This window comes from Alosa pseudoharengus, unplaced genomic scaffold (genome assembly GCF_046254945.1).
Source record: "Alosa pseudoharengus isolate Yale_2024_CS ecotype anadromous, Long Island Sound unplaced genomic scaffold, YU_APseudo_1.1 YU_APseudo_1.1_scf_2, whole genome shotgun sequence".
Taxonomy (NCBI): domain Eukaryota; kingdom Metazoa; phylum Chordata; class Actinopteri; order Clupeiformes; family Clupeidae; genus Alosa; species Alosa pseudoharengus.
Genome location: NW_027468663.1, coordinates 11,350,289 through 11,365,987, shown reverse-complemented (window position 1 = coordinate 11,365,987; position 15,699 = coordinate 11,350,289). Strand labels below are relative to the sequence as shown.

Below are 15,699 nucleotides of genomic sequence, written 5' to 3'. Positions count from 1 at the left end.
AAAATGTTACATACAATTCCAGTATAGCATTCCCACCTTAGCACTGTTCTCAGAGAGGTCATCAGTGCTACTCGAGAGCTCGTCTTTCAATGACTGCTTGTCCTGAAACTAAGTCGTCAAACAGTTGAATTTTTTAATGTTTTAAAATAAACTTCACATAGCACCTTTAATGTGATGGCTGTTAGCCAAAATGTATGCACTGAATAGTCACCTCATCAGCAGGAGTATTGTCTGTTGACTTGGGAGACTTCTTCTTGAACACTCCCTTCTGAAGGACACACAACAACAAATATGAATGTATTGCAATTGGCAGACACTTTTATCCAGAGCGACTATCTAAGAGTCTGAACAAATAAATAGACAAAAAAAGACCACCTACTTTAGTGGGCTCAGAGAGACTGTCATTGCTTGCTGAAAGTTCATCATGTAATGACCGTTTATCCTGTGAAAACAAGCACACACCTGTTGGACTATGACCAGTGTGTTACAACAGCAACTGTACTTGTACTCTGTAGTCCGGACTCTACTCTTACCTCATCAGTGGCTTTGGAGGCCTTTTTGAAAATGCCACTGAACAGACCTCCTTTCTCCTATCACACGGACAAAGAGTTATTCACAGGTTAAAACTTTGATAATGGTGACAGCAACAACAATAACAACAAACTACAGGTATAATGGTAAAAATTGACGGCCATGGTTATAGTCATTATATTTATTTGTATATTTTTATACATTTCTACACACACGCACACAATTTTTTGGTATCATGTAAGTGTCAAAATGCAAGATGTGTGACTGTGACTGCTGAACAGAAAACACAGAAGTCCATGTGCTCCTTTACCTCTGAGAGATTGTCGTTGCTGGCTGAGAGCTCACTATGTGCAGAGAGATCCTGAGACAGAGGGAGAGAAACACTGTGAGCTCCTTCAGATGATAAGAAAACACCACCTGGTTGATGCAGCTAAGCCAAATCTTACCTCTATAGACCCATCATCCTCCGAGGGTTTGGGGGGCTGTTTAGACTTGGGCGTCTTCTTAAACATTCCGGTCAACATACCTCCTTTCCCCTGAAAAGAAGATAGAAAACCATCAACAAGAATAGACATGTGAACATTGGTGAGATCATCCTGGCATAAATAGCACACTAACGCACCTTAGCCTTGTTGCTGTTTTCAGATAGATTATCATCATCACTGCCTGAGAGATTACTATGCACAGACAGGTTGTCCTGAGATGAAGAGAGCACAATGAAGGTTAGGATGAGCAGTCTGCTGTCTGAAAGTCTGCCTCAACTACATAGTGAAATTGACAAATGACTCACCTGCTCAGGTGTCCCATCTTGCGATGGTTTGGGTTTCTTGAATATTCCACTGAAAATGCCGCCTTTCTCCTTTCAAACATGGAGCGTTTTCAAGTAAGAAATGACAAGTATTCCATGTTATAGTGAATGAAGTCATTGTAATCCAACTCATAATGACAGCATATTACGGTGAACTCACTTTGATGCTGGTGTCAGACAGACTGTCATTACTGGCAGAGAGATGATGGGAAAGACCCTCCTGAGACAAAGACAGACATCTTTGTGTTCAGCTGTTTTGCTCAAATGTAAAGGAATAAAGATATGAAGATGGACATGAAAGGTTCACACAAACATGTGAATGGCAGTGTACCTCTGCAACATCTGATTTTTGAGGCTTTTTGAAGATCCCATGGAAAAGACCTTTCTCCTAGTAATAATAAACACAATAACAGATGATAATCAAAACATAAGCTAAACATCTTTTAAGATGCAATGATGTTTTAACAGATTCCTGACATGAAGCTATGGAAAATAAGTCATCTCGTTACCTTTGTTTCTTCAGGCCCTCCCTCTTCCGTGTTCTCAGCATCACTGGCTGCTGGGCTCACCTGTAGAACCCAAATCATTTTAAGGACAGATATGTATGGTGTGAAACTCAATCTCAGCAGCAGTTTGTGGCCCATCCATATGTTTGCATATATACTACATACCCTCAGGACAGGAGCAGATGTCTTCTCTTTTTGGAGGCCCCAGAACATTCCAGCCATGAAACCTTTCCCCTGAAATAACAGAGAATGGATTTACTTCCTGATCAGTGCTTGAACTCCACCTAGTGGTTGCTGCTTCTTTTCTGTCCTTCCTACATGGACGCACACACACACACACACACACACACTAGGGGTGTAAAGATTAACCGATAAGTATCGGTATCCGTTTTTAACGTGTAAGATACGGCTACATCGATATGTGAAGCCCCGTATCGGAATAAAACTGAAATGAACCGGTCGTTATATCGATTTACTTGTTACAAATCGGTTCATAACCTTTTCTGCTCGCTCAGACTCTGATTTACGTTGCAAGCAGCACGTTCATCCCACTTCCTGTTTTGAAACTACACGTGGCACGGATTTGTGGGTAATGAAGTTCGTTTTGGGCTATACTCATTGCCCAAAGTAGACAAAGGACTTCATTACCCATACATCTACTGCAATTTAAGCACATGACAACTCGCACTCTGTCGTTGTTTGACAGATTTTACTCTTTTGTTTGTCAAAATCCAGCGCGAAATTAAACACTTACTATAGCATTCCTAAACGGCAACGATAGTCTGTAGAGTAGCCTTACGTTTGATGAAGGGATTTCCTTAATGTTAAAGAATAATTTGGCCCTTGCTGCTAAAACGATGTACAAATTATTATTATTTTGTTCATATTCACTCAGACTTGGAACAAAATAGGCCCAGTTCATTATAGGCCTATGTTGTTCTAGCTATGAGAAAAGGCCAAGATTGTCTTAAGCACCGTTTTATTTTATTTCGGTATTGTCTTACCTCAACAATAGGCTACAGCTCCTTGAAAACAATCAGATATAACTCTATAAAATCTATAAAGTCTATAAAAATGTATTTTTATGTTGTATCTGGCTGCTTTGTTTGGCTGAAATGTAGACTATTCTTTTTTCATTTCAATACAATATATGATACAAACCTCAGTTTAGATAATCATATTCACACATTTGTTTTTGCCTAATTGACATGACCATGATAATTTATAATATAAAATTAATTTGCACCTTAAGCAAATGATAAAAAATCTTTCAGAATGCTTTCCATTCTTCAACTGCATCGAACTGCATCGAATCGCATCGCATCGAATCGTACTGAATCGTTTTTTATGAACATGTATCTTTTCTTGTATCGAATCGTGCCCATGTATCTAGATGTGAATCGTATCGTCTTTTACATGAGAGATTCACACCCCTAACACACACACTTACATGTTTGCCCTCACTCGGCCTCTTCTCCTCAACCTCATCACCAGACTGCTCTTTCTCTGGATCAGGCTCCTCAGCAGAGAGGTCATTGTCCACACTGGCCTAGGGTGAGTGGGGAAAGGCACATGGTGATCACTGCTGTTTGACATAGTGAAGGCGCATGGTGATCACTGCTGTTTGACATAGTGAAGGCGCTGTTTGACATAGTGAAGGCGCATGGTGATCACTGCTGTTTGACATAGTGAAGGCGCAGTTACAAACTTAGACTGGACACTTCATCTTAAAGCCCCCCTATGCAGTTTTGGCAATTTCTTTGCTGTTTTCTCGCTTTTTGATTGCAGGTTTCTCTGCAGAGCTCCCCCTAGAGCTTCAGAGTACCGGTATATATTTTACAACACTCTTCAATCGGTCAGTCTGTCGTCTCCTCTTTCCCTGTTCCTCTGACAACGGTTTACTTGCTTTCTGCTTCTTTTCGCTGGCTCTGCTATGATGAATGTTGTTATAGCCAGGGGCTGGCGTGTATGTGTGTAGTGCAGTAAAGCAATTCGTAACATCACAAGACCACGAGACGTTCTGTCTCCGTGTCCGGCGGGCCGCCCAAAGTTCCAAGACTGCTTTTTCCACTCACTGACGCTAGGGGGAAGCGAGACGGCCACCATTCATCCCAGAAAAAGTCATATAACCATTCCAATGACTCTGAAGCTGTTAAAGGTTGTATCAGTGATAGTGGGGATACATCACTTCAGTTGATGTTCAAACAAAACAGTGAGCTAGCTCGCTACTCCCTCCCCCTCCCTCCCATGAAATTGAAACTCTCCTAAACGCGCATCTCGTCGGTTATTGGTTGAAACACTTTATTTTGTCTTTGAGTGGGTTGCCAACCCTTGTTGGTAGCAATTGTTTTTGTGTACAGATCTCGGAGCCTAGGCTGGCTACAGAAACGTGGTTTTTTGAGGGCCTGCTTATGGGGAAGACAGTTAGCGGATCGTAAAGATCGTAAAGATTAGATGAATGTAATTTATGTTTGGGCCTTTTTTGGGCCTGAAATCGCTGATACAACCTTTAAGTTGAGGTAAATTAAGCTTAAAAATACCTGCATAGTTCCCCTTTAAGATAGATAGATAGATAGATAGATAGATAGATAGATAGATAGATACTTTATTGATCCCCAAGGGGAAATTCAAGAACAGTAAGGGTAGATAAGTAATAAGTCAAAATATTTTCAATCCGTTGGTAACAAACGTAGGTATTTAGATGGTTTCTCACTTAAGCAGACAGTGACCATACCTGAGATTTGAATGGATTGGTCTTGTTCAGCATTCCTTTGAATCCACCCTAGCACACAAAATAAACTGTTACACAGAACTCACCCACACACTACAAACACCTTTAAAGAAACTGTAAACTCCTCAAGGTAACAGTAATAAAAGTTTAGTCAATAATCAAGCTTCACAATTACAGACTACGTCTTTGCTTTGGAAAAAGTACCTTTAATTAAAAAACATATATTCTCTTGAGTAAAAAAAAACATACCTTCTTATTTTCAGTGGCGATGGGCTTCTCAGGTTCAGGTTTCTCCTCTGATTTGGGGGGATCAGAGTCTGATATATAGCTCTAGTGGGGGGTTTACAACCAATGCAAAAACAGGATATGAGGAAGAGATTTAGAAAATACACACACCTAAAAAAATTTTTTAGTTTTACTTTAAGTTCCATCAGTAACTCAACTTTAAACTCAACTCACTCAACTCAACTCACTTTAAAAGTAGGTGCTTGTTCTTTCGGACCTTTCTGAAACATCTCTGTGAGCATGGCTACTTTACCCTGAAAGAGATCAAAATGGTTGAGTGGCTAAAATGGTACACAGTGAAACAATACAGCAGACAATTATGACTGACTTCAAGTTTGAGGTCACTAGTTCATTAATAGAAAGCACCAAGCTACCTGTCTGATGTCTGTTTCATCTTTCGCTGCTTCAGAAACCTCTGGGTCCTTCTCTTTAGGAATCTAATAATGATAATGATATAAAGCTTAATAAGAATCTTAGAATAGTTAGAAACACGTTCTTTCATTGTTCATTTATGTATACAAATACACACAGGACTCGTAGATATGAATACCAGTGGATGAAAAAGAGAATGGGAAGGCTATGAGTAGAGTAGTCACGCAGCTTCTGACAACCTGACTTTTCATGACGGGGCATAATTAGGAAAAATAAGACCACCATAGAAATAAACACACCTTTACCATCCATATTGTGCTTTACTGCCATGATACACTGACTGATCTTGCCCCCACACATATAACAACAAACTCCTGGCCTTTATGTACCTTTGTAGTGGAGGGGTTCCTAATCCACCACAAATATATTAAAGTAACAGTACAAAGCACATTTTTATACACTTTGCTTATGGACAGCACTGGCAAGACTGACATAATCTAGAGGCACTAAAAGTCCATCTTACCTGCTTGGAGAGCCTTGGCGGGATGACCGGATGTGGCGTGGCTGTGTTCTCATTCTAGGTAATAAGTCCCAAAACCACAAACAGTGTGAGGACTTCACAGATTCCAAAACACAGGAGGACGGTCATATACGGGATTAGCTGGAAAGAGCTGTGTTGACATACCTGATTATCCTGGGGTTTTGATGTCTGATATCGCCTGTGTGCAACTGTGCTGCGGAGTTCCTGAGGTACACAAAACACTGACGTTACACCAGGAACGTTAACAGCACAAAGCCACCTACAATCTTTAACAACTGCAAATGTGCTAGATGTCAAAGGTGGGCCATTCTGAAAGTCGGCCATACATGCTCATGACAAATATAATACAGTATTTCACTAAACATGCAAAGTATTTGACCCACCTTCTCTGTTGGCTTGGGAGGGATAACTGGGGTTTGAGCCATTCTCTCCTTCTGGATTCTGTTCATGTTTGCCTTATGAAAGCAACGTCATTACCAGTAGTGAATAAGAGTAGCACTCAAAGTACAACACATTGTAAATATAAAGAAACAAACTCCAATAATATCAATCATACGACTAAGCAGGGCTTGACATTTACCTCTGGTAGCCTCCAGTGGCAGCCTCATTATAGTATTGTTTTTTTAATGTATCTGAATATCATGTCATTTTTCACATATCCATGAATAAACACATTTTTAAATGATATTTGAATATCTTCACATGTCCACTTTACTGCATTTCGAAGATAATTGCTTGTCAGGTAAAATGCGTAGTTAAATTGAGAAGACTGCTGATAAGTTAGGTAACTAGCTATCATTTTAACCTTTGTTGTATTCAGATTGGTTTAGCTTATCACTACTGTCGTACACACACACAGCATTCACTCAAATACAATGAAGGCTGATAATGATCATGTTTGTTAAAGATACTGTTGAACTCTGCTTTAAGAGATCGCTGCTGGATGCTTGTGGCTAGGAACAGCACTCATTTTCGTACTGACCTCAATCATTACTGCGCTAAACAGCAAAAAATGACAATAAAATGACTAAATTCTGCATAGGACATACCGCATCACTGGGCTTGAGAGGAGCTGCTGGTGTCTCAACTGTGTTCTCCTTCCCCTGTGTCTCTGGCCGGTTTCCGCTCAGCTGAAATAGGGAAGCGTGGTTCACCATTACTGTGGTGAATAAGTACTCTTGCATGCAATTACACACATGGACAAACAGAGTTACTGATGGAGAGACATGACCCTCAGACAGATAGGCCTATACATGCAGCAGTGTACAATACCTCAGAGAAGAGCTTTGGTGGCCTCGGGGGAGCAGATGGGGGTCTGGGCTGTGTGATATAAGCATACGGAATAAGAAGAAATCATAACTCCAACCAATTCACTTGTTGCTTATCACATCTTGGTTCCTGGTCTATTTGTGCCATTCTACATATCACCAGTGCACCACTGGTACATTGCAATAATAATAATAATTTAAAACGTGTGTTTGGAAAAATGTAATCATCTAAGAGTTCAGGATCAACCTCAGAGTAATATCAATGTCAAACAACCTGAGTTGTTGCAGAAAAAATTCTCAAAGCTCTCTCACAAAGTCTAAAAATAAACAGATGACTGCTGTGAAATGTGACAAACAAAACAAGATTAGTTATCCCACAAATATAAATATGTGTGAACAAGTCCCTGTATGTTATCCAAGTGGCCATAAATGACTTAAACTAACATCATCTTGGATATTTGTCCATTAACCTCACTGGTACTGCTGTTGATCAAATACAAGCTGCCATTAAGGACTTGGCAGTGATTCTATGCGGAAACAGTAATGTGTGTGTACAATAGGTGTGTGACTTGACATTTTATCAAATACCCAATGTCCTTTGTCTGGCCTGGCCTGGGCATTTCCACTCACCTGCGCTGGTTTTCTCTTTTTGACTTCTGGCCTCGCCATACACTTCTCCATCTCAGCTCTACAAAGCACACACCAACAAGTCTCAGCATGACTTGACTATCACTGAAACTCAAGCAGGGAGGAAGGCTGAGACAAAAATGACATCAAACCCACGTGACTGGTATTCTGATCTGAGTTTAGCGAGTGAGAGCTTAAAAACTCTGAAACACAATAAACTGAAATAGGGCAAATAGTGTAAACATAAAATATGAATGAATGGGTCATGGGCCTGCATTAAATTCAGTGTTGCAATTCATCGCGGAAATATTGGGGGGAAAGAATGTTTGGATAAACAAGCTGTAAGCGATAGATCTTCCTGCATATAAAAGGAATCACATATTTTACTAAAACGTGCTAAAACCTCAACGCATGCTTCCTTAATCTTGTCCTATGTTGTTTTGTCATGTCTGTCTTTTCCGTATAGGCTATTTTTCTACCCAAACGTTTAGGGTAGCCTAGATTTTATTGAGGAAAACAAAAGTGCGGTAAAATTAGAATGATTCTGGATATTCGGCAGACATTCTACTGAGTTGATTTAGCCTACTGTTACAACGTTGTTTGTTAATCGTGTGTCGCACACATCTAAGATTCTAGGCTTATAAATCACACAATTAAATCCCGTTTACAGAGGTCTCCAGTCCACATTTGGTGAAAAGAAGACCTCATTTGGTATTTTGAAGCCACAATATTTCACTTGTAATAACATGCTAACGCAAAACAATAGAAGCACGCTGCAATCGTTATACACAACCTATTGCTCTGGACTATATTTCACAGCAGTTATTTTTTCAAAATAAAAGTCCTACATCTCTATACAACAATTGACGTAATTTTCCCATGCCAATATTTCAGGGTGTGGCGCAATTGTGGCCAAATAAATGACACCATATTAGCCCTCTTCTGGAGGTCTTCGTATCACAGCCCATATTTTGGAAATAATTACTTAATTTGGTGTAAAGGGGGCCACTTGTAACATTTCACTTGTAATAACACGCTAACGCAAAACAGTACAAGCTCGCCGCAAGCATTATAAACAATCTATTGCCGTAGACTACCTTTCACAACAGTTGATTTTTCAAAATAATAGTCCTACTGCTGTATTCAACAATGCACACAATATTCCCATGCCAATATTTCAGGCTGTGGTGCACTTGTGGCCAAATAAATCTAACCCTTTTCTGGAGCTCTTTGTATAACAGCCCATATTTTTTGGAAATACAACTTCATTTAGTGTTTGGGACCATATGTAATATTTTACTTGTAACAACACGCTAACACAAAAATGTAGAAACACACCACATATGTTATTAAGAACCTATTGTTATGGAATATCTTTCACAGCAGTTGGTTTTTCATAGTAAAATTCCTACTTCTCTATTCAACAACAGTTTTCACATGCCAATATTTCAGCGTGTCAAACGTAAATAGGTCACATCATTTTATCGCTCTCATAGAGATCTTCATGTCACATCACATATCTTCTAAAAAATGTAATTGTGTGGTTTTGTATGGCAATTTGCAATATTTCACTTGTAATAACATGCCCAGGCTTGAGGCATGGCACAAATATGACAAAGAACCTATACCTGCACAGTACCTTTCACACAGGTTTTTTTAAAACAAAAAAGTTCTACTTTTCTAACAATCAACCTAAGTTGCCTCGGAAGGTAAAAATATTACAAAGGGCCCCCAAACACATTATTTCCAAAAAATATGGGCTGTGATACGAAGACCTCCAGAAGAGGGTTAAAATGGTATGATTTATTTGGCCACAATTGCGCCACAGCTGGAAATATTGGCATGGGGAAATTACTGTATGTCAATTGTTGTATAGAGATGTAGGACTTTTATTTTGAATAATCAACTGCTGTGAAAGGTAGTCCATACCAATAGATTCTTTATAATGTTTGCGGTGTGCTTCTACTCTTTCGTGTTAGCGTGTTATTACAAGGGAAATATTACAAATGGCCCCCAAACACCAAATGAAGTCTTATTTCCAAAAAATACGGGCTGTGATAGGAAGAACTCCCGAAGAAGGTTAGAATGATGTGATTTATTTGGCCACAAGTGCGCCACAGCCTGCTACGACGGAGTATTAGGGCCACACATGAAGACAACAAATATTTTTGCCATGGCGAGATTACGCTCGACATGTTGACTTTAAAGTCGACATGTCGACATTAAACTCGACATTTCGAGAATAAAGTTGAAATGTCATGTCGACTTTAAAGTCGCCATGTCGACATTAAACTCGACATTTCGAGAATAAAATTGATATCTTCTTTAATCTCGACGTGTCGACTTTAAAGTCGACATGCGGACATTAAACTCGAAATAAAGTTTAAACATAGCCTACAGTTTAAGCTATGTAGCCTACACTAAGACACAATATGTGACATGAATAATAGGCCTACTTCAAATATGTGTTATTTCAGATAGATTGCTAGATTGCAGGTATTCAGATAGATTGCGTCTTCTCATTGCCGTCATCGTGAAGCACTGTATCTCGCGGTTATACCATGCACTATTATATAGCTAGAAAAATACATGTTTCCAATAATATAATGTTTATATAGTAGGCTACAAAATGTTATTTGACTCTGTTTTACGTGGGTAAGGCCACCGCACATCCAAATAACGGCCCTTCATGACCCACAGGCCGTCACTCTCCAGTTAACATGCAAAACTAATTTTTCTAAAACTGCTTTTCCATGTCTCACCTGCAATACATATAGGAGGCTATAAACACAGATATGTATATAGGCCTATACTCTTTTGATCCCGTGAGGGAATATGTGTGCATTTACTTATAGGCCTACATGGGGTTGCCTGGTCGGGAGGACAGCTTCATTCGTCCCTCCATAGACATTCGGCAATAGGCGGTTTTGCATCCATTACAAACAAACATGCAATGTGAAAGTCTGGGATTGGGGAGAGCACTTAGTATACCTAGTCTAGTGCAAAAGCATGAAGTTGAACCTTTAGATGAAAAACACTCTCTAATAATAGGCCTACAATAAATAAATAAACCCAGGGCTATAATTACGAGCCAGGGGGAGCCTAGCTTCCATAAAGTGAGGACTGGCTCCCATGAAAGCAACAAAGTCAAAAACCTGAGGGGGTCTCTCATATCTGAAGGTGTCTGGCATTGTAATTTAATCTTAAACAACAGCTCATTATCCATCCCTGTGCGATCTCTTACCATTAAAGACGTTACATTAAGATATAGGCTACTACGGGACGTAGACCTACACTACGCTCTTGAACGCAGCATGACACTTCACCACTACACCACTAGACTATATGAGCAAACCGTATCGATTTGACAGCACTCGCAAATCTGAAGAAGTCACCCTGCTTTGATGTGAGTGTTTTGTCTATTTGCATAGGCGTTCATGGGGGTAGCCTACGTGGTTTGATACGTGCTGAAAAGTCCTGTTTGCTGTTGAACTTGCGCTTCACCTATTCTATGTTGATTGACAAAGCCATAAATCGGGGCTCGAATTATCTTTTTGTCTTTAAGGGGTCTCTCTATCTCATAAAAAGTTGGCACACCCCGCGCCTAACAAGGCGATAGCCTACAATGAAATAGCCTAGGCGCAAGTGGCGCTTTTGCGCAGTACAGTATATGCGCACGGTAGGCCTAGGCTTTACCTTGACACACGCACACAACAGACATAGATTTTTCATAGAAATTGATTACTTTTACATATTATTGATTATAATAGTCCATATCTCATTTCAATTTCACAATACAAAGAAATAGACTAAACGATTTAGTCTGTGCCATTCTCAATTTCACAACGTAACTCATTTAAACCAGACCACCGTCTCAGATAGGTACCCTCAGTGTCAAACGCAATAATGCATGTAATGTAACTTATACACAGGGGGAAAAGCACTAACTGGCAGAAATGAATAAAGCCAGCCAAACTATGTTCTAGTAGGCTAATGTGTTGAACCGTGGAAAATCAATAGACGAACAATTGGCCCATAATGCAGCCTACAATGATTGTGTTGTCTGATGATCTAGCTATCCTCTGCCATTCAGAGCTCCGGAAAGTTCCCAGCTATTTTGAAACACCTGTTAGCAATCTCTGATGTCGGAATATTCAATGGCTACCCGACAATATCTCAGTGCAAACTCTAAAATTGTTCGTCTATTAATGTTCCACGGTTCAACACATTAGCCTACTAGAACATAGTTTGGCTGGCTTTGTTCATTTCTGCCAGTTAGTGCTTTTTCCCCTGTGTATAGGTTACACTACATGCATTATTGTGTTTGACACTGAGGATAGCCTATCTGAGACGGTGGTCTGGTTTAAATGAGTTACGTTGTGAAATTGAGAGTGGCACAGACTAAATCGTTTAGTCTATTTCTTTGTATTGTGAAATTGAAATGAGATATGGACTATTATAATCAATAATATGTTGAAAATAATTCAAGGTAATCAATTTCTATGAAAAATCTATGTCTGTTGTGTGCGTGTGTCAAGGTAAAGCCTAGGCCTACCGTGCGCATATACTGTACTGCGCAAAAGCGCCACTTGCGCCTAGGCTATTTCATTGTATCGCCTTGTTAGGCTATGCGCGGGGTGTGCCAACTTTTTATGAGATAGAGACCCCCTTAAAGACAAAAAGATTCGAGCCCTAAATAAACCGCTATGACGTTTACTTTTGACCATCGCATTTATCGCCTGTAACTCCGTGATAACAGGAAAGTATTTGGCTGAGCAACGGATTATGTTCTATGTTTTGTCCACATGATGTAGGCCTATCTAATCATTGTTGCACTCGAAGAAAACTGCGTTTCATTCGTCCCTTTCAATCGTCCCGAGCGGTCGTTCTCTCTCCAAACTATCTTTATTCTCAAAATGTTGAGTTTAATGTCGACACGTCGAGATTAAAGTCGACATGATATTTCCACTTTATTCTCGAAATGACGAGTTTAATGTCAACATGTCGACTTTAAAGTCAACATGTCGAGTTTAATCTCGACATGGCAAAAATATTTTTTTTCTTCATGGCTGGCCCTAATACTCCGTCATATGCAGGCCTATGTCTAAACATTGTTGCACTCAAGAAAACTGCAATGTTTCATTCGTCCTCCTTTCAATCTTCCCGAGCGTTCTCTCCAAACTAACTTTATTCTCAAAATGTTGAGTTTAATGTCGACACGTCGAGATTAAAGTCGACATGATATTTCAACTTTATTCTCGAAATATCGAGTTTAATGTCGACATGGCGACTTTAATCTCGTCATGGCAAAAAAAATCTTCATGTATGGCCCTAATACTCCGTCGTACTAATACTCCGTCGTACCAATCTGAATCTAATTTTACCGCACTGAAAACAAAGAGATCATCCGTCGAAACGTCACATTTTCGAATACAGATAAACAATAGTCGAAATAAAAATAAAGAAGTCCTTTCGCACATTGACAAAATCAGACCAGCTCTCCAGATATATATTCTTCGGACTTCCAACCAGCATGATGAAAACAGAGCACTTACAAAAACTGTCGATGGAAACTGTAATGGAATGGAATGGAAACGCAATACAATAATCACGCTACCACAGGCCACTCTGCATAGGCTACGAACAAATAATAGCCTATTTCTTAGTCTAGATACCAGGTAGTCTAAATGTACAGCAACAGTAGTATCCTACCTTCGCTCACTGTCACAGTATTCTTTTAAAAAACAGTTGGAACAACTTCCTATTGTATGTGTTCCTTTGACAATACGGTTTATGTGAACTGTGGCTCACCCGTTAAGACTTTACAAAAATATGGAACTCGAAACTCGGAAGACGCTTTTAAAGCTATTTTGTAGCTGGTGTTGAAATTATGGAATCAAACGGACTCCCCGGAGTCACACCTCACCATCCCTCCTCTTTTGCACCCTCGTCAATTCACCTGGGAGTGGGGCGTGGTTACTTTTGTGCGAGTGGAACACAGGTTACATGGCTCCTGACTCATCACACCAGTTTCTTCCTCCCATGAAAACCACAGGTAAGGTAGAACTGTAGGCCTACCACCGGCAGGCTACCTATTTCAGTTGAGCTTTTTACCTTCCTGCATTATGGTTTTAAAATTCGACTTGATAATGTATGGTATCCTATTGTGGATGAAAAACAAAATTAAATAAGTATAAGTAGGGGAGACCGGGGCTGGTTGGAACAGGGGCAGGTTGAAACACTGTTAATATCCAGGATTCTAGAGGGAGCTGCAACAAAATTCCAACACTAAACTGACGGCCTTATTGAGTAGAGTAAACTCACGTAGGCCTATGTAACTGGTCTCCAGGTCATTAACCCTTTAGGTGAGAACAACATTTTAATTTTGTAGTGTCAAAACTTAGAATATGCACCTCCCAAGGGATATAAAAAAAATATTAATTATAATTGATTGCTAGGGGACTCATCTATATCTTAAAATTAAGTTTGAAAACCTGAGGAGACTGATATTAGCAGGCTAACAGCATTTGTGCAAAAAAGTTTGACCTAATGTGGGCGGGGCAGGTTGGCACACTGATTTTGGGGTTGGTTGGCACATACATTCCCTATGGCTATTTTGTGACAAATCTATAGCCTAAACTTTGTATTTTACACATAAAAACATCATCAATCTTTATTTTAGCATTGTTATTGTAATTACTGAACATAGTTTTACATTTGGAAGCATTTCAGACATTTTTAAACATTTGAAGTAAAAAAAAATCGGTAGGGACCAAATTGGTCTTGACGGTGGGCCCTACTGAAGAAAAACACACAGGAAAGACATCAGCAAAGCCCTACAGGCAGTGATATAGATGAGCACTTTAAACAAAAGCAAAAGGACTATAACATAGGTGTTCCAACCAACCCCGACTACATGTGCCAACCAACCCCGTGCATGGGGCAGGTTGGCACACGTGCACAACACCACTTTAATCATATATAACTCAAAACAAGGGATAATTTGTTGACATTGAATGTATACATTTTGTAGCTGAGATCCCAAGCTTTCAGTTAATCACAATTTGACAATTTCAACGCATTGTAAGACGGAGAAATATAGCCGAGAGTGAAAAGTGTTCCAACCAGCCCCGGTCTCCCCTATAGTATAAGTATATTCCTTTGATCCCGTGAGGGAAATTTGGTCTCTGCATTTATCCCAATCTGTTATCCCAATAGTGAAACACACTCAGCACACAGTGAGGTGAAGCACACACTAATCCCGGCGCAGTGAGCTGCCTGCAACAACAGCGGCGCTCAGGGAGCAGTGAGGGGTTAGGTGCCTTGCTCAAGGGCACTTCAGCCGTGCCTACTGGTCGGGTTTCGAACCGGCAAACCTCCGGTTACAGGTCCGAAGTGCTAACCAGTAGGCCACGGCTGCCCCCAAATAGATGAATACTTTCACCTTGCTCACACATCTGATAAACATTGACTAATGTGATATTCATAGATTATTTTATTCAATATTTGCAAACATCAATTAAAAAGAATGAAATCACAGATACTTAAAGAAATAAAATTATGTTAAGACATTAACAGAGTTGTAAAACAAAAGAGTTCTAACAGAGTTGTAAAACCCAATAGGGTCCGTGGTCCGTGTAACGCTTTGCAGTGCTATGTTCTATTTGCAGAATTCACATGAAAAAATATAAAAATAGGCTTAAAAATCCGTTATCCATTCTTTAGGACGGCACAGTAAATGGGTTATTGTTGCATATTTTGATTTTCAATTAAGCACAGTTACGGTTTTCTGTTCAGAAGTTAAAAATTGAAATGATGCGTCAATTTTCTAATTTTCCTTTTTTGAGCTTTTGGTTGGACTGAACCACGAGCACCTGGGGGAGAACACCATCTAGCTGGGCCAGGCTAGATGGTGGAAGAGCGCCGCCTAAGTTGTGCGTGATTTTGACTCATTACTTTAGTGATTAATAACTAAAACTTCGCCGATTTTTGGGAGATGGTACGTTAAACATAACTTTCAGCCCTATGTT

The 15,699-nt window shown here is 39.8% G+C and overlaps 1 protein-coding gene across 4 annotated transcripts in view; it reads right to left on the bottom strand.

Moving 5' to 3' along the window:
* Positions 1-13,605, bottom strand: part of apold1a (apolipoprotein L domain containing 1a) — a 74,005-nt gene extending 60,400 nt beyond the window's left edge. For 2 of the 4 annotated variants that reach the window (XM_076293709.1, XM_076293713.1), the window contains exons 1-24: positions 13,382-13,605; positions 7,673-7,730; positions 7,047-7,094; positions 6,824-6,904; positions 6,158-6,229; positions 5,919-5,978; positions 5,757-5,810; positions 5,236-5,298; positions 5,050-5,115; positions 4,826-4,906; positions 4,580-4,627; positions 3,296-3,394; positions 2,011-2,079; positions 1,849-1,908; positions 1,671-1,727; positions 1,500-1,559; positions 1,322-1,390; positions 1,154-1,228; positions 978-1,067; positions 842-892; positions 534-590; positions 380-442; positions 212-268; positions 37-108 (exon numbers count right to left, since the gene is read on the bottom strand). In XM_076293709.1, the coding sequence (XP_076149824.1) occupies positions 37-108; positions 212-268; positions 380-442; positions 534-590; positions 842-892; positions 978-1,067; positions 1,154-1,228; positions 1,322-1,390; positions 1,500-1,559; positions 1,671-1,727; positions 1,849-1,908; positions 2,011-2,079; positions 3,296-3,394; positions 4,580-4,627; positions 4,826-4,906; positions 5,050-5,115; positions 5,236-5,298; positions 5,757-5,810; positions 5,919-5,978; positions 6,158-6,229; positions 6,824-6,904; positions 7,047-7,094; positions 7,673-7,723 (1,503 nt within the window). In that variant the 5' untranslated portion in view covers positions 7,724-7,730; positions 13,382-13,605. Of the gene's footprint in view, positions 1-36; positions 109-211; positions 269-379; positions 443-533; positions 591-841; positions 893-977; positions 1,068-1,153; positions 1,229-1,321; positions 1,391-1,499; positions 1,560-1,670; positions 1,728-1,848; positions 1,909-2,010; positions 2,080-3,295; positions 3,395-4,579; positions 4,628-4,825; positions 4,907-5,049; positions 5,116-5,235; positions 5,299-5,756; positions 5,811-5,918; positions 5,979-6,157; positions 6,230-6,823; positions 6,905-7,046; positions 7,095-7,672; positions 7,775-13,381 lie in introns of all 4 variants that reach the window. The other 2 variants (XM_076293711.1, XM_076293712.1) reach the window with 2 other exon arrangements.
* Positions 13,606-15,699: the final 2,094 nt, after the last annotated feature.